The sequence below is a fragment of the Numida meleagris genome, chromosome 18, assembly GCF_002078875.1.
Source record: "Numida meleagris isolate 19003 breed g44 Domestic line chromosome 18, NumMel1.0, whole genome shotgun sequence".
NCBI classification, from domain to species: Eukaryota; Metazoa; Chordata; class Aves; order Galliformes; family Numididae; genus Numida; species Numida meleagris.
Genome location: NC_034426.1, coordinates 73,812 through 98,242, shown reverse-complemented (window position 1 = coordinate 98,242; position 24,431 = coordinate 73,812). Strand labels below are relative to the sequence as shown.

The window sequence follows — 24,431 nt, the reverse complement described above, 5'->3', positions numbered from 1 at the left end:
CCCAGCGGGGTGCTGGTGCAGGGAGCGTGGGGATGGGGGCACAGGAGTGCTGTCTGGGGGTTCCTGCACCCTCCTGTGTCCTGCCCAGAGGGGACGGGGCATACCTGGGGCGCGAGGCAGGCAGGAGGGGAGCAGGGCACAGGCCCAGCCTGGACACAGCAGTGCCAGCAGCCCCGCTCCCTCCCAGCCCCACTGCATGCCAACCCCTGCCCATCCTGCAAGGGCAGCAGGGCTCTGCGAGGGCCTGGAGGCAGAGAAGCAGCAGGCAGGGCAGATGTGTTCAGTACCTGCCCTCCAAAGTGGCAGCGCTCCTCTCTCTTCCAGTACTCATGGCTTAGTAGCAGCTTATTGCACGGTGTCCCAGCGGCACGGAGGGCTGTTGTCTCCATTCTCAGGGCACTCCCCCCCCCTCCCTCCTCTGCCCCTCGCACCTAAGGCAGGAACACCCCAGACTATGGTCACAAGGGAGCAGACAAATCACTTTCTGCAGGTGGGACATGGCTCTTCTGTTCCCAGCACGCGGGACAGGGTGGACAGTGGATCCAGAAGCAGGCAAACAGCATCTGCCAGTGCATTAGGGGTGATGGAAAGCAGGGCGCCCCAAGGATCCCTCCCCCTGTGCATGCAGACCACACACCAGAGACCCCACGCCACTATAGCACAGGTCAGCAGGGAGAGTGGGAGCCAATAAATAGAGGCAAATCTGCAGGTACTGGTGGCAGCCCCATCCAGCTGGGGAAATTGCTTGCAGGCTGCCTCTGCAGGGGCTGGTGGGAGGCTCCTGTCTCTGAGGGCAGGACAGGCTGGATGGCAAGGCAGCAGGAGTGCCCTGTCCCTCGGGAAGGGCAGGCCAGGGGAAGCACCCCGTTCCCCAGGGAAGGGCAGGCAGCTCTGCGAGGGTCTGGCGAAGGCTCTCCCAGGGGACAGGCAGGCTAGCTCTCCGAGGCTGTGTGGCACACAGAGTTCTGATCGGCACAAAATCTCTTCAGAGGTGGTGCGCCAGAGTCCTCCTCCTCTTCAGTTACCTGCAAGAGCCAGAGGTCACCAGCAGTGACAGGTGCTCAGCGTGCCCACAAGGCCATGTGGAGCTGCTGGACAAGGCTGCGTCTCACCCTGTGGAGACAGCCTGGGCTCTCCTCTGTGAGTCAGACTGCTAAATGAGCCCCTGGGCATCAGGAGAGAGAATCCACCCCAGCCCTGGAGTCACCTATAACCTATTTTTGACTCCACCTCCACGTATTTTCTGCACACAGTGTATGCCCAAAAACCTGAACTGAACTACAATACCCTTTGGGAAGCAAGGAGGTCTGGGGAGCTCTTGGGGGCAATACGGGACTTTCTGATGTTTCTGCTACAATGAGAAATCAAAGAAAGGTGCCCTGGGGAGAGAACTAAGATGGGTGAATGTGCATTTAGATATGGTTTCTATTCTCCTTCCCTTACCTGAGTCTCAAGGGGGACTGGCTCTTCTTTTGTAAGAGTGGGAGGCTCGTCAGCAACTTCCGAGGAAGGCAGGGAGGGCTCTGGATGGAACAGAAGGTTACAGTGGCACCCAGCCTGCTGAGCCCTCAGGCAGAGGTGTCTCAGCCATCTGCCCCACAAGCAGCATATAGGAGGCAGCTTGGTCCTGGCCCCAGTAGCACTGTCCCTGGGCTACTTGCTCCAGCTGGACACCTCCCCTCTTCCCAGCCAAGCAGCCATGCCCAGGCGTCCCAGAGCTCACCTTCCAAAGTCTCCTGCCCCAGTGTGGGTGGCTGCGAGTCATCCGTGCGGAAGTCAGATGTGTGGGCAGGACTCATGGACTCACTCTGCTGGGGACTGGGGCTGGAGTTGGGGCTGCTGTCCACCTTGAGTTGGTAGACATCTGACAGGGAGCTCTGGTTGCTGTTCTCATCTGCAGAAACAGCACCTAGTGAAGAAGAGTACCCTGACCCAGCAGCACAAGCAGCCAAGGGCAGCACTGAGAGCCAGGATCTCATGGAGAAAAAAGAGCACAGTATTTAGGGTACAGAGGATTCACAAAGTCACTGATCGTCAGTAAGAGCTTCCTAATGCAGCCCTCCCCATTAAGATATAGTTGGCTCACAGGACAGTGTGCGATTCTGCCTGGGGATCTGGAGAGGCTGAGCAGAGGAGAAGTGACCTCAAGATATTCAGAAAAATGAACACAATGTGCAGGGGCAACACAAAGCTCTGCACTGACAGACCTCATGTCTGCAGCTCATGTAAGGCCCCTGCAGACTCTCCCCAGTGGACGGACATTCAAAAGGATAAGGCCTCTTGCTTCTGCACCAGAGCTTTGTGCCTCTTCTGTTTGCAAGGTAGCAATCTAACACCAGAGCAACACTCAACTCTCACCCCAGAAGAAAAGGCAGCCCTGGTTTTCCTGGTAAAGCGAGGGCCAAACTGCACATCTGCAATGTCAGCCTACTCACTACATCTACTGGAACTGCTAACGCATAGCATGATGTTCCTCAGCCACACTGAGGGCTGCAGAGGGAGGCTGGGGGACAAGCGTATCTATGTTCTGCTCCAGCGACCGTTCGATGTGCTGATCAACTCCGCCAGACACTGCTCATGGCTGGCTGCAGTGTACTGGGCTCACAGAGACAGAGCCTAAGAAAGTCAGAGGAGTGCGCCTTGCACCTCTGTGCACCCCACCAAGCTGTGCAGGGCACACGGGTGGCGGAGGGAGGTGGGAACAGGCCCACCCCATCCCTGAAGCACAGTGGCAGCAAGGCGGGCGCAGGGCTGTGCTCACAACAGCCCTCTCTGCTCTCAGCCTGCCTGCAGTGCTGCAGGGGCATGGGGCCCTCCCACCACTCCAGTGCCATGCTAGTTAGCGTCCTGCAGGCAGAGCCCAGAGCAGAGCAGGGGACGGGCACGGCTCTGCGCTGAAGGCACAGAGCACACGGGGGCCAGAAGGGCCGCACTCACCTTGGAACTCGAGGAGCAGCGAGGAGTTGGCAGCCGTGTCAGCGGGGAAACCATTGGGCTCCCGTGCAACACCACCGCTCGATTTGGATTTCTCTTTCTTGAGGAAAGGAAGGAAAACAGACAGGAGACATTAGGGGCAGGTGGGACCCAGCTCTCCAGCAGCAGCCGCGGAGCGCAGCCGCGTGAGTTCGGCACGGCACCTACCTCCTTGCTGTCGGCCACCGGCACCCACTTGAAGATCCGCAGCGAGGTGTCGCCCACCGTCACCCACTTCTTCTCCCTGCAGGACACAGCCTCACACCGCGATCGGCACAGCAGCGACAGGCCCCGCCCATAGCACCCGCGGCTCTGATAAGCCCAGGGAAACGTCCGTCCACGCCGCGGCCCCACCCCGCCGCTCGGCTCACCGCCCCTCCTTGCGATTGGCCCACCCGCCTGTCCGTCACCCATTCTTCCGCTTCCCTCCCACACTCGCGAGCCGATTGGCCGCCGCGCTCCTAGCACCGCCCTCCGCCGCACGCAGCGCTCTGATTGGGCACCCGCTCCCGGAGTGCTTCCACCGGCAGTCGGGTGGTGAGGTGATTGGCTGCGGGCCGACAGGCCCCACCCCCCCGCGCCCCGCCTCTCACCATCTGCGGACGCGCTCGATGGCCGCCATCACTTTTTTGATGTCATCCTTGGCGCGGCTGCGGGTCTCGGCGCGCACCGAGCGGCCCGACATGGCGCCCGCAGCCCCGGCAGCCCCGGCTCCGCAGCACCCGCCGCCGTTCCCTGCGCATGCGCGCGCCCCGCCCACACGCTGCGCGCTGCGTCACGGCGCACGCCACGCCACGCCCGGCGGGAGGGGCGACAGCTGCGCGTAGAGTGTACTGCGCCTGCGCGGCACGTCCCGCCCGCGGCGCGCGAGGAGGAGGCGCGAAGGTGGGGCCAGCGGCCGCCATCTTGTGCGGGGCGGGGGCACGGCTGCGTGCACAGCTGTCCCGTGCTCTCAAGTCGTCGCCGGAGCCCCACAGCACAGCCGGGTGACGAGCCGCGGTCACACCCCACCCTGTCGGTTCGCAGCTCCACGCTGATACCCTCACTGCCACCAAGGACCCTTGAAAGCTCGGTCCGTTCAGAAGCCCTGTGCCGGCTCCTCCCCCCACCCCCCACAGGACCGTGTGCCCTCCGCACTGCTACGGGTAGAAAGCAGGCAGCGAAAGCCCTGAAGCGTTCTTTTATTACAAGCTGTTCATTGTTTTATCAAAAGTCAAGTCCCATGCGCTGCTCCTGCAGGAAACTGGGGCGTGCGCTGTGGCACAACACTACTGCTTCTTGCCATAGATTGCTGCCAGCGCTTTCTTGGCGCTGGCGATCTGCTGCTCCAGCCGCTCCCGGGTGGCTTTTGTGGTGGTTTTTCTCAGCATGGTCTCCATTTCCTCCACCACGGCACGGTAGCCAGGGGTGTTGTGGAACACACGGATGGCCCGGTCCCCACAGGACACCAGGTAGCGGCCTGTAGTGTCAAAAGCCAAGTCTGCTATGTGCTGTCCATGAACGCCAACAAAGCGCTCTTCTTCCTCCCCTCTTCGTGTGTTGTACATAACGATGCTTGTGCCACAGGAGATGGCCACAACGTGAGCGTCAGGGGACAGGGCAATGCGGCATGGCTCTGCCACCTCGCACTTCCCTGTCAGCAGCAGGTATGGGTCTTGTTGCTTCTTATATTCCACATCTGTGTCCCAGAACTTCCAAGTGCCATCCTTGGAAACAGTTGCCATCCTACAGGCAGGGCATAAACCATATGTGACTGCGAGGAAGGTGGATCACACTTGTTCCCCTTCCACATCTACAAAGAAGAAATCCTCTGCTTTGTGGACAGAGAGCTATTTTGGAAAACGTGAGCCTGTATCCGCATATACAGGTAGGACTGTCATCCTCCTCCCAGAGCAAGGAGGATGCTCCCAGGAGGAAATCCATGGGGAGGATGAGGATGGACCAAGGCAGTCCCTGGGCACCCAGGGATACACCCAGGGCAAGGATGGGTGCACAGGTTTGAGTATGGATGGGCAATTCAGGCACATTGGAAGGGGTGAGCACAGTGTCCCTAGGGTACTCTTTCAGGCTGTGACACACTTACCGCCTTGAGTCATTAGAGAAGGAGAAGCAATATACGCCAGCAGTGTGACCTTTCAGCTCAAAAGCCCTGGTCACTTCCTGGAAGTGTCCGCTCTTGCCAAAACATACTTCCCACACCTTTACATCAGGAGTGAAGCCACATGATGCCACAAACCTGAATAAAACAGAGAGACGGGCTGTTTCAAAGCACCACTGTGGCTGGGCCAGCACTACAGCCACAGCACTGCAGCGCTCTCCTCTGGCCTCTGAAGGGCTGCAGAGAAAAGGCTCTGTAAATCAGTCCTAACTTTACACCTACATTCAAATCTTTGCTTTGGTCTGCTGGAAAATAGTTTTTACTTTTCACTGAAACCAGACTGGTAAAGGGAATGCTAAGGAAGACCACCAGGGGGACAAGGCAACTCCACAACTTAACAGCCTTAACAGAAACTCCTCAGCAAAGATTAAGAAACTAAGTGCTCCGACCCACAGAGTCACTGCGACCAGTGCATAGCAGCTGTCTTGCTGCAGCAACAGGTTTGAGACAGAGCCAAGAACTAGATTTTTCCTGATAAGTAACCTCTTGGTTATAAAAATTCTGATTTTGTAATTAACATTTAAAAAGTTAAAAACAAATGCTAGGAATGTTACTTGCTTTGCACCAGCTGTTTGCACTGGCCCAGCTCTGCCACCCCAGCCAATGCCATTTGCTCTCCTCAGCGCTTCAGGAGGTGGTAAACAGGAACAAGCAGTACTAAGGCACTCTGACAAACCACCCTGTGTCTGAGGCTGCAGGTGGGAGTCAGCGCTTCCAGAGAGACTGCTCTTGGGAGCAGGAATCATTAGAAGAATGTGGAACCCTCAGAAAATTGCATTACAGTAACAGCAAACTGCAGATTTTCCAAACTGATGATGTCCTCTGAGAAAGGAGAGTGGTTCCTGGTTATTTTTGTTGCTTCCCACTCCTCAGCAGGAACAGCCTGAATACCTACACGTTTCTCACCTCCCACAGGGTGACACAGCGGCATAGGCATTGTTCATCTGGTTAGTGTTAATGCTGGCAAGGACTTCACCTTTCAGGTTCCAGATCAAGATAGTAGTGTCGCTGGAAGCTGTCATGATGAACTTTCCTGGGGGAGGAAAAAAAAAAACAATAAACGGCAGTGATCAGGAGAGCTCCTAGGCCTAAAGCTGCCAGTCACCAAAGGCCTGTGGCAGTCCCTAAGCAGAGCAACCTGTCTCTGCATCAGAGCTGCAAAGAAAACCAAAAGCAGCACCAAAACATAAGCGCTTATCTCCTGGCACAGAATAAAATGCCGTGCCAGCAGACTAACCTCCTGGGTATGCATTAGTGTTAGGAAGGACTCAGCAGCTCACAGCTGGCAACCCAGAGACCCCCTGGGCTTCTCACCCAGCATCTTTCAGATCTTACTTGCAGAGCTCAGTACTACGCTCAGGTAACGCAGCAGATTTGATCAAGTTGTGTTTTAGCCAGAAGATTTATCTCTAGCTTTCAAGTCAGGGATTACAGACTCTCGTAGCTGATTAGAAGTCACACTGCTTTTGTCCCTGGTGGTGTCTGCATTTTGGGCATTTCCTTGTTTCCACTTGCAGTGCTTTCCCCTTGTTCATGTCAGCACAGACACTGAATTGCAAATTTACCTTCAAGCTACTTGTTACAGGGTTTCAATTTTCAGTCCTGCAGCCAAACAAAGACTGCAATTAACATTTTATGTGCTTTTCTCTTACAGAGTTGAACATCCATCCACCCACTTCCAGCTGTCCAGTCACACAGCTGAAGCATGAATCCACCAAGCCCCTTGCCATCAACATACACCCTTCTCAGGCTCTGCTCTAGAAGATACCAGAAGTCCGTGGTAGATTCTACGCTCCTGAATCTATGAACTCACTGGAGACATTTCTGAGTGGCTGAAGAAAGACTGCTAAGCCAGAGAATAGCAGTACTCTCATTACTGAGACCAGATCTCTTTCCAACAGCTTCCCTGAAAGCCTAAAATAAGACACTGTGCAAATCAGGTAATTCTGCGCTTACACAAAAATTCTCTCTTCAAATTATGTCTTCCAACTTACTTAGTAGTAAACAAAGGCTAAAACATAACAACTAGAAAAACACAGAGAATCAAGCAGGCCTCAAGTAAGTCAAGAACTCTTAACATTTTCAACCCAGCAGCTGTTGATCAAAAAGGAAATCAAAGTAGATCTGGAGGGCCATGGCAGGTGAGCAGCTTGCCATCACCATACCTGTTTCTGCAACTCCTATGGTAATGACAGGAGCCTTGTGCTTCTTTGGGAAGTCCTCAGAAGTTGCAGTGAAGGTGAAGTTGCCATCATCCTTCTTCATCATTTTATAGACACGAACGGTCTCTCCATTTGCCAGCCAGACGACAAACGCCCTAAGTGGAAGGACAGTAACTCTGAGTCATTAAGCAGCAGGTTGCCACGGTCAGCCTAGCTACTGTGGGTGAGTTAACAGTCATTCAGGGGCACCTAGAGAAGAGGTGACAGATCAGTTGTGTTTTATGAGGGCACTGAGTTCTCCCTGTGTTAGCTCAACTGCAACACTGAATGGAAAAGAACACCTGAAAACGAGATCCCTTCCTCTCTCTGCAGGAGCTGCTTCACCAGTGTCAAGGAAAGTTTTCCACACTGCCTTCCCAGCCTGCAGCCCTTGCAGCTCCCCGCGCACACCCCTTCCACCGGGGCAGCAAGGCGGGCGCTGTGATAATGCTCCGAGCACCGCCCCGCATCGGCGGCGGCGCCGAGACCCCACGGCACTTCCGCGAGGGGGGCCCGGGCGGGCGGAGGTTCCCGGCCCCACCTGCAGTCGGGGCTGAAGCGGACGAGCTCGGCATGGTCCAGCTCCACGTTGGCCCGGAGGCAGCGGTGCTCGCGCGCCGTGAAGTCGCGGGTGCTCCAGAGGCGCACGGTGCGGTCGTCGGCGCAGGACGCCAGGTACTTGCCGCTGCTGCTGAAGTGCAGGCAGCTCACGATGCCGCTGTGGCCCTGCGGGGAAGCGGCGGTCAGGGGTGGCGGGCGGGGAAGGGCGGGGGACGGCTCCGTCGGAGCGGGGGCAGCGCGGTACCTTGAGGGCGGCGACCAGCAGGCGGTGCGCGAAGCCGTGCTGCTGCGGCTTCTCCTTGCGAGCCCGCGCCGGCAGCTTCGCCCTCCGGGGGCCCTCGGGCCTGGCGGCGGCGTGGCCGCTCGCCCCGGCGCCTGCGGGGAGCGGGACTCAGCGGGGGGCTCGGCGGGAGACGGAGGGGGAAAGGGAGCGGTACTCACCCTCACCCCGCGGTGGCGCGGCGGGCGATCCCCGCGGGGCGGCGCGGCGCAGGGCGGCTGCCAGCAACAGCAGCGCTAGGAGCAGCCCGAGCCCCACGCCCAGCACCGCCGCCTCCATCGTCCCGCCGCCACCTCGCCTCGCCTCAGCGGCGAGTCCCAGCGCGCGTGCGCCAACCCGCGGCCCCACCCCTTCCCTCGGCCCGCCCCGCCCCCACCTGGCCCCGCCCCGCCCACGCGGTCGGATGGAGGAGCGGCGCGGTGCGGCTTTCTGAAGGCTTTATGGTGCGGACGCGGCCGGGTCCCGCGAGCACTTCGTAAGTGCTGCGGTGGAGCTTCCCTCTCTCCCTCCCGCCCCCGAGTTGCGTCGCCGTCTCTCGTCGGTGCTGTCCGGCCCGGTCCCTAGGCGCTAGGAGGGGCCGCCTCCGGCCGCGGCCCGCGCCGCCTGCTCGGGAACGCGGGCGGGGTCGCTGAGGATGGAGGTGGAGATGCTCAGCTGCCGCAGGGAGCTCAGGATGGCTGCGGGGAGACACGGAGACGTCAGGGCCCGGCCCGGGGTGGGCGGCAGCCCCCGGTCTCGCCCCAGCCTCGGCACGGGCTGAGGGACCGTCCCCTGGCCCCGTTGCTATCCAGTTTTCATTGGGAGTGGTGGGGCCACCCGGAACCACGTACAGGGCCGAAGCGCTGGAAGGGAGCAGTGCTGCTCCAGCCAGGCCAGGGACGTCTGCATGAGGCTCTCCATGCTGGTTGTGGATACCATGCTGTTGAAGGACTCAAAGAGAGGCCGGATGATGACGCTGAACTGTTGGAAGCCGAGCAGTTAAGGAGAAGCCTCATGATGGCTGTGGTGTCCTGCCTGGTTTGAACAGCCCTTTCCTGCCTGCAGTGCCCCTGCACTCACGCTGGGTGCCCTCTGCAGCTTGGCTGGCACCAAGGTGGCAGGTGTGAGCGTCAGCAGAGTCAGGAAAGGGCCCGTGCAGCCCCACCCGCTGCCCCCAGGTCAGGCACCACAGCATGTGGGGAGCCAGGGGCAGAACAGCACAGCCTGTGTTGGAGCCAGGGATGCTCCAACAGAAGACAGTTCTTCCAAACCAGGCCTGGAGCCAGCTCCTGCGGTGTCCTCTGCAGGTGCCTGAGAGCAGGGCAGAGCACCAGCACATGTGCTCCCCTGGGTGCACTCAGGGACCAGCACTGGGGGATAGTGACTGTGCATGCAGTAATCCCCAGCAGGTACCTCCACCATACCCATGTCCTGGAATCCGCTTCAGTATCCCATTGTACTGTGGAAGGAACCCTATAGCTCTCCCAAAAACTGTGTCAGGAGCTATTTGCCACTAGCTTTCCTGTGGGGGCTGCCTGTGCCTCTGCCACCAGGCAGTTTGTAGACTTCACAGTCTCTTCAGACTTGGCTGTACTGTGTGTAATCCCCATTCATGGGCAGATGGCCCAGCCCTCTGACCACCTTGGCAGCTGTTCCTTCCCCCTCCATCCTTCCAACATGCAAAGCCCAGACTTGTATACCCAGCTTAACCCTCATTTTCCAGAGTGTGCCATACTGGCCACCCAGGTGAAACCATCATGTTCCTGGGTTTGTGTCTAATCCTTTCCCGATTTCTAACTGATGGCTGCTGCATCTCAGTGCCAGTTCCCAAGTCACTAGGAGGTCTTCCCTGCATGGCAATGCTCAGCTCAGCTCTGCCAGTGACTTCCATTCTCCCCGGAGGAGGACGGACCATTTATTCCTGCTCTGTTCCCTCGTAACAGAAGTTTATTCTAAGCGTCTGAGCATGTACCCTCCACGTGTCACCTACAGAGCCTCTTGAGCAGGAGGAATCCCATATAGTGCTGGGAGGAGAGGGTAGACCTGATGTATGGTGGAAGGGGCAGTAAGAAGCTAGTGTTGGCCCAAAGGATACGATCCAGAACTTCCAGTTGTGCAGTGTGGAGGAGCGCACGTACTCATCGAACATGCTGCGCATCTGGTCAAAGCGCTGGCGTGTGATAGGCACCCCGGTGGCTGGCAGCTGCTCCTGGCACAGGCTGTGGGGCACAAGCAGTACTGTGGGGCCATGGGTAGGAGGCTGGGGTGCATGGCAGCTGCTCCGTGTGGGAAGAGGACCCTAGCGTGCAGCAGGGCTCAGCAGCTCTGCATGTCTCGAGCAGGCAGCGTCCTGTTCTCAGGGCAACGTGTCACACACAGCACCGCCTTTTGAGGATTGCCCCACAGCGGGAAACAAAGATGAATGCAGGTTCTGGGCAATGCTCAGAAGAGGTGCTGTAGCCCGCTGCTGCTGGCATTGCTGCCCACCCTGCCTGGCAATGGCTCACTGCCACCACCCCCAAGCCGTGCACCCCTACTTGATCGAGCTGTTGAGCTCCTCAATCTGCTCCCGCAGCCGCTGCGCCTCATCCTGGAGGGCCGCTCGCTCCTGCTGCAGTTTGCAGATGTACTCTGCAGTCTTCTGCAGGGTGGTGGCCTTGCTGACCTGCAGGGTGGCAGAGGTGCGATGGCACAGGTGGCCCCTGGGGTGTGCAGGGCACAAGGGGCCACGTGCCCCACTGCTGAGCCTTGGCACGGGGCTGCAGGCTCTAGGCACAACACCACACGTGCCGGGGCAGCCCAGGACCATGTCATCACCAGGTGATGTCCTGTGTCCCTGCATGCCCAGTGCCAGCCTGTGCAGCACTGTGCGCTCACCTTAATGCTGGGCTGGGCGCTCAGCGTGCTCACCAGGCTGTGCAGTGTGTCAAAGCCCAGCTTGATGTTGAAACGTCTCTTCTGCTCAGCGGAGATGTGTGTGATGCGCCGGCTCTCCATCTGCAGGCAGCAGAGATGGCCTTGGGCCTCTCCCTGCATTGGAGACAGGCTGGCCCCAAGAGTGCCTCGAGGGTGGGACTGAATGTGGGGGGCAGCGGGAAGGGGGTGCACATGGAGAAGCTGCCCCTGTATGAGGCAGCACTCACTCCCGCCGTACTTTGCTGGAGTCAGGCCTGCCCCGACGGGATGCAGAATGGTGCAGGGAGATGGTGGTGCCAGGTGATGCAGCAGCTCCCGGGGTCACTTGGCCAGGCTTAGGCCAGTCACTGCCTGGGGGATGAGAGGTGGTGTGCTGGGGAGAGTGCTAGCACTGCAGCACTGCCCTGGCTCTGGTGCAGCCGCCCCCTCATCTGATGGCCCCGTGTCTGACGATGTCTTGTTGCCCCGTCTCATCCCAAATCATACTCATTTTTACAAGAAATGGGAGCATTTGGGACATGAAGTTTTAAATTCCCAGCGGAGTGGAAACCATCAGGAGAGAGTCCTGAGTTCAGAAGGGCTGTGGTTTGCAGCACCCAACTGGAAGTGGAAGTGAGCAGGGAGCTTCCTGCCCCAGCCTGGTTTCTGTGGGTGAAAGCAGGGTGCTTCCTGCCTTAAAACCAAGCTCTGGTTTTCAAAACCACATTCTGGCATTTTGCTGCTTTTTGTCTTTTCCTGTTTATGGTTTTGCCCCCCATAGAAGGAGCCAGAAGAAAGGTCTGTGCCCTCCCCAGTGGAAAAAATCATTTTCATTCAGGTGAGTAATTATAAGCAGTTGGAATAAAAAATAAATTAAACTTTCCCAGAAAAAAAAAAGTGTTTGGTTCAAGCTCCCTGCAGGAAACGGGGCATCCTGCAGACACCCAGACTCACCACAGACTGATGTCGGGGAGAGCCGCTCCACCTTGGGGACCAGCAGTGGCTCTGGTGCAGCACCCGCCCGCATCACCGGCACAGGCACCTCTTGTGAAGGGCTGGAGCCAGGAGGCAGCGCCGAGCTCAGCTGAGCCGCTCTGGGCAGGAAGACAGCGGGGACGTCAGGGACACTGCTCTGCTGTGGAGAGAAGGCAGAGAAAGCAGGAGGGAGATTGGGGCCAGCACCCCATGCATGACAGGTTTACAGAGCCCCTTTGGTTACCCAAAACCCACAGCAGGACCAGGGAGGGAGCCCCGCAGGGCCCTAAGGTGAGGTCTCTCCCAGCTCTGCCATTTCTCTAACTGGGGCTGACTCCTACCTAGTCTTGCTCAGAGCCCTCCCAGCACCCTGGCCACAAGCCCATGTACATCCAACTCTGTTTTGCAAAGGGCATACCACAGAGCCGCTTACCCTCCATTCCCCCCGTTCCCCAGCAACAGGAAGGCAATTCCCAGCCAAAGTGAGCAGTCCCCAACCTGGAGATAGGCAGGCGCTTACCGGAGAGGCTGGGGACACGGACATGAGTGCAGGGCTGTGCGCGTGTGGGGCATCAAGGGCTGGCTCCTGCTTGGCTGCAAGAAGTCAGAGAGCAGAAGGGCACTTCTGCATCAGGCTGTCAGTGCTTGGGTGACATTTTCCTGCCCCGTGGCGGCACCAGCCCCGTCCCTGCCCATCTGCCCTGGGGAAGGCTGTGACAGCTGCAGGAAGCAGCCCACCTCTCCCAGCACACCTGAGCACCCCTGCTTACCTCCAGATCATCCCAACACCGCCACCCTCGATTCCCCCACTGCCCCTCACCTGTGGCCAGCAGCTGGGTCAGGCAGGCATTGGGCACTGTCAGGTGTGGCGGCACAGGGGGCCCCGGAAGCCTCTTTGCTTTGGTGCTGCTGGCCTTCGTCTTCGGCCGCTCGCCCGGGGATGGCCCTTTTGGGGTAGAAAACCTGGGCCCAGGTGGCGCAGCAGGGGGCAGGTTCTGGGGCGCAGCCGCGCTGGGGTACCCTAGGGGCACCACGTCCATGGCGTAGCCCAGGCCTGGGGTGTGCTGGGCAAAGCACGACATGGACAGCGGGGATACAGGGTGGGCGAGGAGTGAGGGGCTGGGTGAGGCGGTGAAGGGGAACTTGGAGTGGGGTGCAGAGGCAGGGGAAAACGGGGGCTGTGAGCCCAGCAATGGTGCCCCGGGGGCCTGGCTGGGAGCAGCGTAAGGGAGGCCGAGTGGCTCCATGCCGAGGCACTTGCCGGGGAAACCGTACTGCAGCAAGGGCTTGGGTTTGAGCTGGGGGCTGAGGCTGCCAGGCACAGTGGTGAGGGGCTCGGGGGCCAGCGGCGGCTGCTCAGGGCCAAACAAGGCACTGTGGAGGCTGAGCTGGGCGGCGTCACCGGGCTGCGGGGGACACGGCTGTGTCAGGAGGGGTGTCTCAGGCACCAGCAGCCGTGGGTCATGGGCCAGGGTCCCGCTCACCTGGAGGAGAGGGCTGGGTGGGAGTGGGGCATCGGGGCCGGTGGGCATTGTCCCTCCGCTGCCATAGAGGGGCTCAAAGCAGGGTGGCTCCTGGTAGCTCAGCGGCATCTGTGCAGGCAGCGGCCGATGGCCGATGAAAATATCTGTGGGGTGAAGTTGAGAGATGGTGGTGGGCGGTGGGAGCCTGGGGAGCGCTTCTGCCCCTGGAGAGAGGGACATAAGGCTGGAGGGAGCTACATGCTGTGCCTGGGTCTGGCAGAGATTTTCGGGCCTCACGTTCACATCACAGGGCTGGAACAGCTCCTGGCTATGCAGACAGATTTGGTGCCCTGGTTGTGAAACACTAGAGCTTCACATGGTGGGAGGGAAGAGGCAGCTCACGCGCTCAGCCCAGCCTTGCCACGCACACTGGGACAGGAAAACCCGCCCAGGGACACCACCCAGGGGTGGGGACCCCGTCCCCAACTCCCAGCTGAGACTGCATGCTCCAGCTGCTCTCAGGGGTCTGGGTTCTCCCTGCTCCCACCCCCAGCCAGCCCTGAGTGGTGCAGTAATTGAGCCCCTGAGTTGTGGGGCAGTGGTGGAGCTGGCCTTGGGCAGGTGTGGGGCAGCCCTGAGGAGTGGGTCGCACTGTCCTGGAGCCACAGGGGACAGTCCCACTGTGGTTGGGGCAAGTGTTTGCCTCCCAGCCCTGTGCTGTCGTGTGTGCAGCCTGTGGCTAACCACATCCCATGGCCTTCCCGAAGCCGAGCCCCGTGACCCAGCCACGACTCCCTCTCCCTTCCTGTCTCCTTCCCACAGCCCCGATGCTTCCGCAGGCCCAGACACAGTGGCACAGAGTGCTGCCTGCTGCCTGGGGCATCACCTCCCCACTGAAACACGCTCTGCGTGTACATCACCCCACACAGCTCCTCATGGTGCCAGGGCCTGCCAGCACTGTGCCAGCGCTGTTTCATTGCCACCAGGATGGCTTTCCCTGGTGAAGGTGACTGGGGAGGTTGGGGCTGCTGGCTGTGCAGTTCCCTGTAAGATAGAGTGGGAGTGCTGGGTGGGTTTGCAGGTAGCTGCCCGACAGCCTCTGGCATGGGGTCTGCATCCACACTCCAGCTCATGAGCACTCACACTTCTGCTGTGGGTGCTCCGGTGCAGGTCCAGGCCATCAGCTGCCCCGAGCCCCTCTGGGCTGCCCTTGCCCACCCAGTGTGGGGTCCCAAGTGCCGGCCGTTCTGCAGGGGCTCCTCCAGGCTCTGGCACAGTCTCCTGTGCCTGAGGTGCCCTGGCTGGGACAGGCAAAGCCTGTGGGCCTAAGAGCTTTTTGAATCTACACCTCAGGAACAAATGTGCCTGCAGAGGGAGATGCCATGACAATCCCAGCCGTGCCACACAGGACACTGCAGCTGCCCTGCTCAGCCCTGACACAGCCCCTTCCCTCCGATCCCCGCACACAGTGGCTGCAGCCCACGTGCCGTGGCTGAGGATGGTGTTCAGCTGCATGCCCCTCACAGGGACAGGCAGCAGCACTGCCACCCTGCTTCTTCCAGCCTGTGGCTACAGGCAGTTGGCTGCTGTCTGCACCAGCTCTCCTGTGCTCATAATCGCCTTCAAGGCACTCAGAGCCTCCTGGCTCCACTGTCCTCCAGGGCTGCAGCTCATCTCGCTCCTCAGAGCTGAGCTCTGCCTGCTCTCAGTTCCACCCAGACTGGGGCTGGGACACAGTGAACACCCGGGAGCATGGCAGAGCCACACCTGCCCTCCAGGGCCAGCCCTTGGCGTGCACCATGGCACAGCCAGGCATGGCTGCAGCCTTCCAGTGGGGTGCAGCACCTGGCCCCATGCTGCCCCCAGCCCTTGTCTGTACCCATGCCGTGCCATCTCCTGCCCAGAGCGTGCCATCTCCTGCCCACACCATGCCATTTCCTGCCCACACTGTGCCATCTCCTGCTGCCAGCTCTGAAGCTATGCATGTATTTATAGGTATTTCTGATGCCCAGCTCTGCAGATTCGATTCCTCTTGTGTTGCTTGCTGTGCTGCCGTGATGGGTGGTGGATGCTGCCCAGCACAGCAGATGGCAGCCCCCTGCCCTCCACGTATCCTGTCCCTTCCCCACCCTGCAGCTCTTGCCCATGCTCACTGCCCCTACTTGCTGCCAAGTTGTGCAGTGCAGCCAGGGCACGGTGCCGCCTAGGGGATGAGAGCCCGTGTGGTCAGCACACCACTCCGGCATTCTGCACCAGTATGGGTTGCTCTCCAAAGAGACCTCGGTTACAGAGCCTGCTCCCAAGGCCGGACCCTCCATTGTTGGCCCCTGGCTCTCAGAGAGCACAGCTGTGCAATGGGGCGATGCCACCCCATCAGCCTGGCCCCAGGGCCCCAGTGAGCAGCGCAGGTCCTACCTGGAGCACAGTGCCAGCAGCACTCAGGCACCGGGCTGGGCTGCTCCCTTGCCTCTGCCATCAGGACTTCTCCATCTGCCCCACACTGCACTCTGGCACCCACTGAAGATACGACGTGGTTCCTCATTTGGGGATTGGCTTGTGCTTGCTGACTGACAGGCACTGAGCTTGGTGACAGTCCCCAGACACAGCGATGGTCCCATGATCCCACAGGAGCCCTAAGCCCCTGCTCTGCCCTGCTGGCCTTGTTTGTGAGGTACAGACCCAGGTTCCAAAAGCCCTGTGCATACTGCTGGCAAAAGTGGCCGCGGGGACATTACTCAGGGCTGGGGGCACCTCAGGTCCGGCACCCAGCATCCAGCGTTTGGCCACAGCCCCCTTCCTGAGAAGGGACTCTCCATCCTCTCCCTGCTCTCCCCGCAGCCCTGTGGCCACAGCTGGAGCTCTGCACACCCCACACCTCTGCTCGCACGTTGTGCATCATGGTGCCAAAGATTTATCCCAGGCAGCACCCTGGGGAAAATGCTCACAGAAATACGTTGCTTTAGATGGGCACCGCGGTGCCACGTGCCATTCCCTGCTGGGCATGAGGCCGTGCCACACTGTGCCCATGCCAGCAGCACTGGAGGGAACGTGGCCCATGGACATTGTTACTGGGGCTGCTCTGTGTCACCGCTGGGAGGTGCTGCTTCAGGGGTCAGCACAGCCTCCAAACGCCACGCAGGACTTCCCAGGGGAAGGACACTTCTCAGGTGTTATTCTGACCCCTCTGGAGCACTCCCACCTCCTGGCGGCTGATGCCCACAGCTCAGCCCACAGGGACATGTGGGGGCAATAGGTTGTGAGGGCTGCACCCCTGGGCATCCCACCTCGGCACACCAGCCTGCTCCATGGCTGCCCTGCTCCCCACCAGCATCTGGTCTTGCATCAGCCGGCAGCTGTGTGGTGCAAGGGCCTGTGCTTCCTCCAGCAGAGGGAAGTGGGAGGTGGAGGTGGCTGTGGCGCAGCAGGAGTCCTGGGCAGGCTCTGTGCAAGGCACAGACATGCTCCGAGGGCTCCCAAGGCCTGGTGCTGCCCGAGGCTGCCTCTGGGTGTCTCACTGATGAGACCCTCTGCTTGCTTCTGCCCCTTTCCATGGATCCTGGCCCCTTCCCATCCTTGCAGCCCTTCTGTGCTGCTTTGCCCATGGCAGCAGATGTGCTCTCTGGCTCCCTGGCAGCCCCTGCTGCTGCTAGACCAGCTCAGCTCTGCATTGGGCTGCAGGTTGTGCAGAGCTGCATGGAGGTGGTGCCGCACCCAGGCCAGCTCTTACCTGAGATCTCCATGGTATCATCCAAGCTCGGCTGCAGAGGTGCCAGGTCTGGCTGGATCATGTCAGCATTCCCGATATATGCTGGAAGAAGATAGAGCTGCAATGTTAGGGTGGTCCACCTGCAGCTCCCCATCTTAGGGCTGGCACTTCTGCCCTCAAAGCTGTCCAACGGCCACCCCAGCACCCAGCATCACCCTGTGTGGTTGCATCCTGCCCCACAGCACAGCACAGGGACCCATTCTCTGGGGCCATCCCATTCCCACCATCCTGCCCAGCAGCATCTCTGCAGGCTCATCCAGGGTCCAGAAACCCCTGGGCAAGGCAGCAGCTTTTGGTGCGAAGCCAAGAGGCAGCAACATGCCATGGGCGAGCTGTTTGCCTGCTTCTCCTCCTCCTCCAGCAAGAGCGTGGCCCAAAGGGGGTCACCTACTGTCCTCGGGGAGATCCTGGTGTGCGCTGGGTATCTGTGTCATGGTGAAGAGGGTGTCAGAGATGTCCGAGAGGAATGTGTCCAAGTCAAAGTGCTGCCTACCCCCAGGCTCCTCCTCCTCGTCCCCCAGCAGCATGGGCACCACGTTGCAGAAGAGCTGGTTGCACCATTTCTCTGTTGGTCTCCAGGCATCCTCGTCCTGCATGAGATGGTGCAAAGGAGCTGGTGGGCACACCTTGCAGGCAGTGCCCACGTGCCTGCACTCTCTCCCAGTCCAGGGCCTCCAGCTTGGCTCGCTTGTGCTCCCGGAGAGCCAGTCAGCATCCCAAGTGCATCCCACAGCCATTGGGGTCATCACCAGTGATGATGATGACTTTTGCCTGCCCTTCTCCTGAGCTGCCTGGTGCAGGTATCTGCACTGTGCCCCACTGCTCCTGCCTGCCCTTCCCCAACAGACTCACCTGCTTCGGGCTGGAGAGCTCTCCCTCCCGGCTGGACTTTCGGAGCTGGAAGGAGAAGAAAGCCTGGGTCAGCCCCCAGCAGGGCTGGTCACAGGGCAGAGCCAGGCAGGGTGAGGGGGTAGCGGGCCATGCACTCCTGCCCCTAGGTCACCTCCTGCCAGCCCGCAGGATCGTGCTGCCTGCTCAGGCTCTGGCCTGGGGTGTCACTGCTTCACATCTGCCCTCAGCACTCAGGGTGCAGTGGTGCAGGGCTGCACCCCGGCCTTTTCAGGCTGAGTGAGGGAGGAGGCTGGCACCATGCTCCACCCCGCATGGCAGACTGCCAAGGCTGGTGCCACTTAAACCACCACTAGATTATCACGGCCGGGAGTGACACTGGGGTGACACCAGGCCACCAGGCCTTGTTACACGTGCTACCTGGCTGAGCTGCGGCTGCCAGCGAATCCCAGCCCAGCTCGGGCCCCGCAGCAAGCCCTGCTCATCCCACTGCAGCACGTGTGCTGCAGGTGCACTGCCAAGCCCAGCCTTGGCTGAGCAGCATACCGGGCAAAGCCAGCCTGATCCGGGCTGCCAGAGCGCGCTGCAGCACTGCACGTGGCCGGGGATGGAGCCCACCAAGACCCCTCCACCATCACTGCAGGGACAACCACCAGCTCTGCTTCGGGCATGCCGACATACCACACCACCGCTGGGAGCAGCAGGGGCAGAGCCACTCACCCGCTTCTTGTAGTAGGTCCTCCACTTGTGGTACTCCCTCATCACCACCTCGATGCGCCGTTTCCAGTAGTTGCCCTCCAGCACCACAGCCTGGGGGGGCAATGCTGGGGGTCATGGCTGTCCAGCACCCCGGGGCCAACTCCCAGCCCCACACCCGCAGCCAGCCCCTGCCTGCCCCAGGCGCCCCACAGCCTGGACTGCTGTCCTTGGGACACATCACCAACACCTCCCACAAGTTGCATAAATGCAACTAGTGGGGATGGGGGCAGTGTCCCCAGCTCCTCACTCTGCTCTCCACACCCACTCCCAGCCCCGGATGCCACAGGAGCCCATACCTTACCTCTGGTTTGCGGTGCTCATCAGCCTCTGACCCCTCCAGGGGGGTGATGAAACCACATACAGGGTTCTTCCTCTGCTCCACATCTGCTCAGGGAAAAACACAAGTGGCTTTGTCTGCAGCTCCCTCCCTGTGCAGGGGAGGGTACCCATGTGTCTGGGCGCCGGTATGGTGGGGTGCCTGCAGGGCTGAGCACCCACTGTGCCATTGAGGTGCAGCAGGAGGAGCAGGCTCTGGCCCCATACTCACACTGAATGTACCACGCTCTCCAGATGGCATTGTTGAGGCGGATTTTATCCCGGCAAAGCAGCTGCTGCCCCTTGAAATTCTTCCACTTTGGTGACACCAGCTTCCCACTGCAACACCGAGCAGAGGAGAAGCTGAAGGGGACCATCCTGACACCCTGGGCAGCACAATCCCAATCTGGGAGCTTCTCAGACCCTCTAAGGCCTCCAGATCCCCTGGGACCACAGCATGGCAGGCAGAGGAACAGATTGCCCAAGTCTGCAGATGTGGCTCTGAAGTGGGAATCCCCAGCTGCAGGGATTCCCAATCTTCCCCGGGTGATGCTCGCTGCTCCCACAGCTGTACCAAGACTGCTCCTGATGGGCAGCATCCGCACATGGAGTACTGTGCATGCACTCCTCCCCAGTCAAAAGGTTGTCCCTTAATGATCTCTGTGCTGCTCCGGGTCCCACTGACCTCTGTGCACAGAGGGAGGAGGAGAGGTCAAGGCTGGGCTTGGTAGGTGTACAATACCCTGTGCAACATCTCTAGAGCACCCAGCAGGTGACAGCAGGGTGTCCTCAGAGAGCTCAGCGCTGCTATTGCTTGGCCCTGTCCCTGCAGTGCTTCCCTCAAGGCTCCCCCACTGCTGCCTCCAAGACCCCAAGGCACCCTGTCCTCAGCTCTGCGGAGCAAGATGGCTTTTCGGGTGACAGGGTACCACTCCTCCTGCTACAGGCAGACACTGCTGGGCTGGGAGGAGCAGAGATCCCTACGGTGCCCCTGACTGCTGATGTAGGAACGCATCTGGGGGCCAGAGCTCTCGCCCACAGGAAGGACAGGGAGGAATGCTCTGTGCCCAGCCCTCAGGGGCTGGGAAGGACCCTGTCCCCACCACTCTGGCCTGCAGAGGGTTAAGGCCCTGTCTCTTTGCTGGCCACTCCGCTATCAGCAGGGATTTTGAACTTTCCCCCGTGGCACAAAGCAAACAGCGTGGCATAGCCAAGTGGAGGAGCCAATGGAAAGGACGACCTTCCCTGGCACATGGCCAGCTCCTGCTCATCAAGGCTACCCGCCATACTCCTCACTGGTGCTGCCCACACCACCTGCTGGCTTAAAGGAGCAGCCCAAGTCCACAGCCCCAGCCCCATACTGCAGCGGGGTGTGTGGCTCTGCACGGGGCTGGTGGGGCCACAGTGCACAGCGGGACCTGGGGGTGGGAGGGAGATGCCTCTGGGCCTCAACACAACTCGCTTTTTTTCTCCCATTAACGATCCTTTCAGTTTTGAAGCTTATCAGGCTGATCTTTGCTCACTGGTTTGCCTTGAAAGAGGCCCCACCCTTCACTGAATTTACGTCCAGTGGAGATGGATGTGAACGCTACACTGAGCCACGAGAGGTTTTGGACGCAGCAGCACCTGGGCACAGGGCAGGTGTCCGGCTGGCCTGCAGGAATGGGGGCACGTACCCCACTGCCGGCTGCGGGACACAGAGCTCAGCCTGTGCCCAGCCCTGGCACTGCAGCCAGCAGTGCCTGTCTGCTCTGCAATGCATTTAGCCTGCCCAGAAGTTCAAGTGTTGCAGCCCCTGCTGTCGCGGTAAATGAGTATTTTGCTCCCTGTCAACACCAAGAAGAGGGGAAATGATTGAGCTGGAGAGATGCAGGGCTGTGCGAAGGAAATGGGCTGTAGCAGGGTGACGGCCCTCCTTGCCAGTATGAGCCTCCCTGGCCTTCCCAATGCATGGGAGCAGCGGGCAGCAGCAGCAGAGCCTCTCCTTGTTCTGTGGCAGCAGGAATACTGCCGGCCCCAGGTGGGCTGAAAAGCAACCATTTCCAAGTCCTGAAATATGACGCTCCATTTCTCACAAATTCTTATTCCAAAGTAGGCTGAACCTGAACTCTGTTTGGTGTGACTCTATTTTTAGGGTGCTGGAAAACTGCAGAGAACAATGTCTGCGAGATGGAGAGGGGGAACATGGAAGGACAGAGAGGCATCCATAAAAGAGAAGAACCAAGGGTGAATTTGGGTACAGTCTAATGGCAAAATTTCCGTGGCTGGATTCCACTACCTGCAGCTACCCTGAATCCAGGACTGAACAAAAGCTTCTCCCACAGGCACTGAACAAGGCAGCCAGGAGACATCACTGATGTTCCAGGCTCTGGAGGGTCTAACATTAACCAATGGGTGCCATTAACGCTTCATAGCTGGTGTGGATCCTCCTCAACTAGGGCTGCCATTCCACTACAGCTATGGTTTGGCACGGTGCTGGCCCTGGGAATGCTGCATGCACTGTCATGCTCAGTGCAGGAGGGAAAAGAGGCCCAGGAGGGACCCAGAAGTGGTAGAGACACCTGGAGGGATGGAGCCATGTCTGCAGCATGAGTTCTGGGCAGCATACAGCTCCTGTCCGCTTCACCCCCCCAAGCACTTGCACCTGCCCCTCTCCATTCTGCCCTGGAAGCGCTGTAGCTCAGGGGCACATGGAGGTAATGCAGGAATCTCCAGCCCCATACAGCAAGTAGGGCAAGTGTGAGGCTGGGACAGCAAAGGAAAGTGGGGCTACCTGTGCCTCAGTGCCCCCCTGCATAGCACCCAGGGTGACTCCGATGGTGACACCTTGGCTGTCACCCTGGTGACAAGAAGTGTGACCCTGGGCTGTGCTAAAGCCCATGCTGTTCCTGCAGAGCACTGGCCCCACCAGCACCTGAGAGTGACCACACCATGCTCCGCACTGAGGCATGCTGGAGGGAGACCAGCAACTGAATGAGACCTGGTGTGGGACGAGGAGATGGACAGAACTTCCCACTTGTTTTGCTCAGATTTTGTTTTCACAAGGCAACAATAGGAGATTGTCACCCCAGGTTTTCACTGGGGCAATTTGGGAAAGCTGTGCCAACAGTTTTGCTCTGAGGTCTGGAGAGTAACTGACACTCTGGGAGTGCTCAGAGCCTTGGGCCTTGGTGAAAGAGGGGAGATGGTCTGAGGTCACGGACCAGGCACTAATACACAAGAAGCAGGCGTTCTTGCTGTCACCAAGGTGTGGGATGACATGTTTCTATCCCTCTGGGCCTGGGTGATTTGTATGGCTGGAAGAAAGACACAGTCACCCATCTGATTTTGCTGGAGAAAAGGGGAGAAACTTTCGGGAGGCCCTGGACAAAGCACAGTGCAGCCATCCTGCCCAGAGCACTGGAGCAATGTTATGACAAGTGAGTACTGCTCTGGGCTGGATGGCCAAAGGCCGAGTGCTGGCTGCAGGCGGTGTGCGGGACTGGTGCGAGGGGTGGTGATGCTGGCTCTCCTGGAGGAGGGTGGGTGAGACGTGCACTAAGACAGGAAGAAATTCTCACCTGGCTCCACAACAGCTGCCCTGGCACCAGCTCTTTCCCCCTGAAACCTCCCAGGATGGTATTTTGTGAGCGGACATCACATCTTAGCACAACAGACAAGAGGATGGGGATGCCATCCATCGGTTTGCATTTAGCAATTAGCAACAGAGCAGGGCCGGGGCAGCGCAGCCTTACAGGTGGACCTCCAAAGAGGCGGGGATCAGCAAGGTGCCCTGGGACTCACCTGTACTCCAAGCTCATGCACTCGAAGAGCCGCGTCAGGGTTGGGTCAATGCTCTGTGGATCGGCCACCGAGGGCTCAGCGTGGCAGTGACGCCGGCGGGGCAGTGCATCGTGGTGCGGGGACGACACCATGAAGTGGCCGCTGTGGATGACCTGAGAGAGCTTCTGCACACCAGTGCCAGGCCCTGCACCGCTGGTTGTTGCATCCTCGGAATCAGAGTCAAAGTCAGAGTCGGGGCATTGTCCGACCGGGGTCTGTGCGAAGGGGCCTGGCAGCCCCAGCTGAGCCTGTGCCATCACCCAGTGCTGTCACGCTGCCGTACTGTCAGGATCCCTCAGTCTGTGTGTCGGCAGTGCTGAGCCCGCAGCACCGCGCTAGCATCCAGCTTACAGCATGGCCTATGTGGGCAACACACCTCCTCTGGCGTGGCTCACCCCCCCTTGCCTGTGACGCCGTGTGCCACGTGGAGCGGCTCAGCCTGGCTGTGCCGAGGTGGTTGGGGGTGAGCTCTACTTATAGCAGAATGGTGATCCCGCCCACGGCGCGCCCCAGGCACTGCTGCAGGCCGCCATTCGTGGGCTCCGGGCTCTGCGGCCCTGCTTGCTTTCCCTCGGCCCTGGTGCCCGTCCCACCGCTTGCTGGCAGTCGGCTCTGTTTACCTGAAGCTAATCGTGTGCCGGCAGGGAGAGGAGCGCGGTGTTTACCCAGTGCCTCTGCCCTCATGTGTCTCCCTGCACTTCCGAGGGAACAAATACAGATTAAGGGACGCAAACAACTCAAATTATAGCAACGGGCATCCAGCTCGACGCAACGCTCATGGAGTCACTGAGCCGTGCAGAAGAGCTGCGGGACAGCCGAGGGAAAAGCGTGTGCCGAGACACGGGAGAGGGGGATGGCAGTGCCAGGCCAGGCGCTCGCACACCTGTAGGTACTGGTAACAGGCTGTTCATCAGGGAGTATAGTGATAGGACAGGGCTAATCATGGCTCTAAACTAAAAGAGATGAGGTTTAGATTAGCTATAAGGAAGAAATTCTTCACTCCAAGGGCAGTGAGGCCCTGGCACTGCTGCCCTGAGCGGTGGGTGCCCTGTCCCTGGAGGTGTCCCAGGCCTTATAGTAGAAGACATCATTTGCTGCTGTTTAACCAGAAGGTGTGTGCTGTTTTGGTTCCTGGCATGAACAGTTGGAAAAAGTCATAGAGATGAGGAAGCTGGGTGATCAGAAGTGAGAACAGCAAGAAAAAGTTATTCATGTCAGAATGCCCATGTTAGAAAAGAGATTAATGAAGTGGTAAGTCCTAGGGTTGCAGGGGAATAAAGATTAATTTGATGATGGTTTTTCAGCACTTCTCACAACACAAGAGCCAGGGGAACCAGGAAAAGGAATGATGATTGAGTTTTTTCTTAGAGTCACAGAATCATTAAGGTTGGAAAAGACCTCTACGATCACCAAATCCAACCCCAGCCCACCCCCA

General features: G+C 59.4%; 3 protein-coding genes across 17 annotated transcripts; all 3 read right to left on the bottom strand.

Moving 5' to 3' along the window:
* Positions 482-3,735, bottom strand: BCL7B (BCL tumor suppressor 7B). Of its 4 annotated transcripts, none has more exons than XM_021415721.1 (6): positions 3,567-3,735; positions 3,142-3,217; positions 2,938-3,034; positions 1,724-1,909; positions 1,444-1,523; positions 482-1,025 (listed from the first exon to the last, which is right to left on the bottom strand). In XM_021415721.1, the coding sequence occupies exons 1-6, from the start codon at positions 3,656-3,658 to the stop codon at positions 933-935; spliced, it is 624 nt and encodes a 207-aa protein (XP_021271396.1). In that variant the 5' UTR covers positions 3,659-3,735; the 3' UTR covers positions 482-932. The 4 variants fall into 4 exon arrangements, with proteins under 4 accessions (XP_021271396.1, XP_021271397.1, XP_021271394.1 ...); XM_021415722.1 differs by having other exon boundaries at positions 1,724-1,894; positions 3,567-3,733; XM_021415719.1 differs by lacking the exon at positions 3,567-3,735 and having other exon boundaries at positions 3,142-3,557.
* On the bottom strand, positions 4,138-8,452 carry TBL2 (transducin beta like 2). Its single transcript, XM_021415718.1, has 7 exons — positions 8,335-8,452; positions 8,138-8,268; positions 7,874-8,058; positions 7,297-7,448; positions 6,038-6,164; positions 5,057-5,209; positions 4,138-4,698 (listed from the first exon to the last, which is right to left on the bottom strand). Exons 1-7 carry the CDS (start codon positions 8,450-8,452, stop codon positions 4,242-4,244), a joined length of 1,323 nt encoding a protein of 440 aa, XP_021271393.1. The 3' UTR covers positions 4,138-4,241.
* On the bottom strand, positions 8,598-24,428 carry MLXIPL (MLX interacting protein like). 12 transcript variants are annotated; one of them, XM_021415710.1, is made up of 16 exons: positions 22,958-24,424; positions 19,407-19,513; positions 19,161-19,243; positions 18,821-18,910; positions 18,104-18,148; positions 17,643-17,841; positions 17,213-17,293; positions 12,843-13,649; positions 12,543-12,616; positions 12,002-12,182; positions 11,307-11,419; positions 11,030-11,182; positions 10,690-10,817; positions 10,248-10,371; positions 9,004-9,133; positions 8,598-8,850 (listed from the first exon to the last, which is right to left on the bottom strand). In XM_021415710.1, exons 1-16 carry the CDS (start codon positions 23,251-23,253, stop codon positions 8,741-8,743), a joined length of 2,721 nt encoding a protein of 906 aa, XP_021271385.1. In that variant the 5' UTR covers positions 23,254-24,424; the 3' UTR covers positions 8,598-8,740. The 12 variants fall into 12 exon arrangements, with proteins under 12 accessions (XP_021271385.1, XP_021271386.1, XP_021271383.1 ...); XM_021415711.1 differs by having other exon boundaries at positions 11,030-11,149; positions 22,958-24,422; XM_021415708.1 differs by having other exon boundaries at positions 8,598-9,133; positions 10,690-11,182; positions 12,843-13,428; positions 13,507-13,649; positions 22,958-24,427.

Bases quoted from the DNA above. Each gene is read 5' to 3' on its own strand.
- TBL2 (XM_021415718.1), bottom strand. From the start codon at position 8,452: ATGGAGGCGGCGGTGCTGGGCGTGGGGCTCGGGCTGCTCCTAGCGCTG. The intron at 8,059-8,137 runs GTACCGCGCTGC...GCTTCCCCGCAG, and splicing joins TGCTGGTCGCCGCCCTCAAG to GGCCACAGCGGCATCGTGAG. The intron at 6,165-7,296 runs GTATGGTGATGG...TTCCTCCCCCAG, and splicing joins CATAGGAGTTGCAGAAACAG to GAAAGTTCATCATGACAGCT.
- BCL7B (XM_021415719.1), bottom strand. From the start codon at position 3,387: ATGGGTGACGGACAGGCGGGTGGGCCAATCGCAAGGAGGGGCGGTGAG. The intron at 1,910-2,937 runs GTGAGTGCGGCC...CTTCTTCACTAG, and splicing joins GCTGCTCCTCGAGTTCCAAG to GTGCTGTTTCTGCAGATGAG. The intron at 1,026-1,443 runs GTAAGGGAAGGA...TGGCTCTTGCAG, and splicing joins CAGTCCCCCTTGAGACTCAG to GTAACTGAAGAGGAGGAGGA.
- MLXIPL (XM_021415704.1), bottom strand. From the start codon at position 23,253: ATGGCACAGGCTCAGCTGGGGCTGCCAGGCCCCTTCGCACAGACCCCG. The intron at 17,294-17,642 runs GTAGGTGACCCC...ATCTTCTTCCAG, and splicing joins CCAGGATCTCCCCGAGGACA to CATATATCGGGAATGCTGAC. The intron at 10,372-10,689 runs GTAGGGGTGCAC...TGTGCCCCACAG, and splicing joins GAGCTCAACAGCTCGATCAA to CCTGTGCCAGGAGCAGCTGC.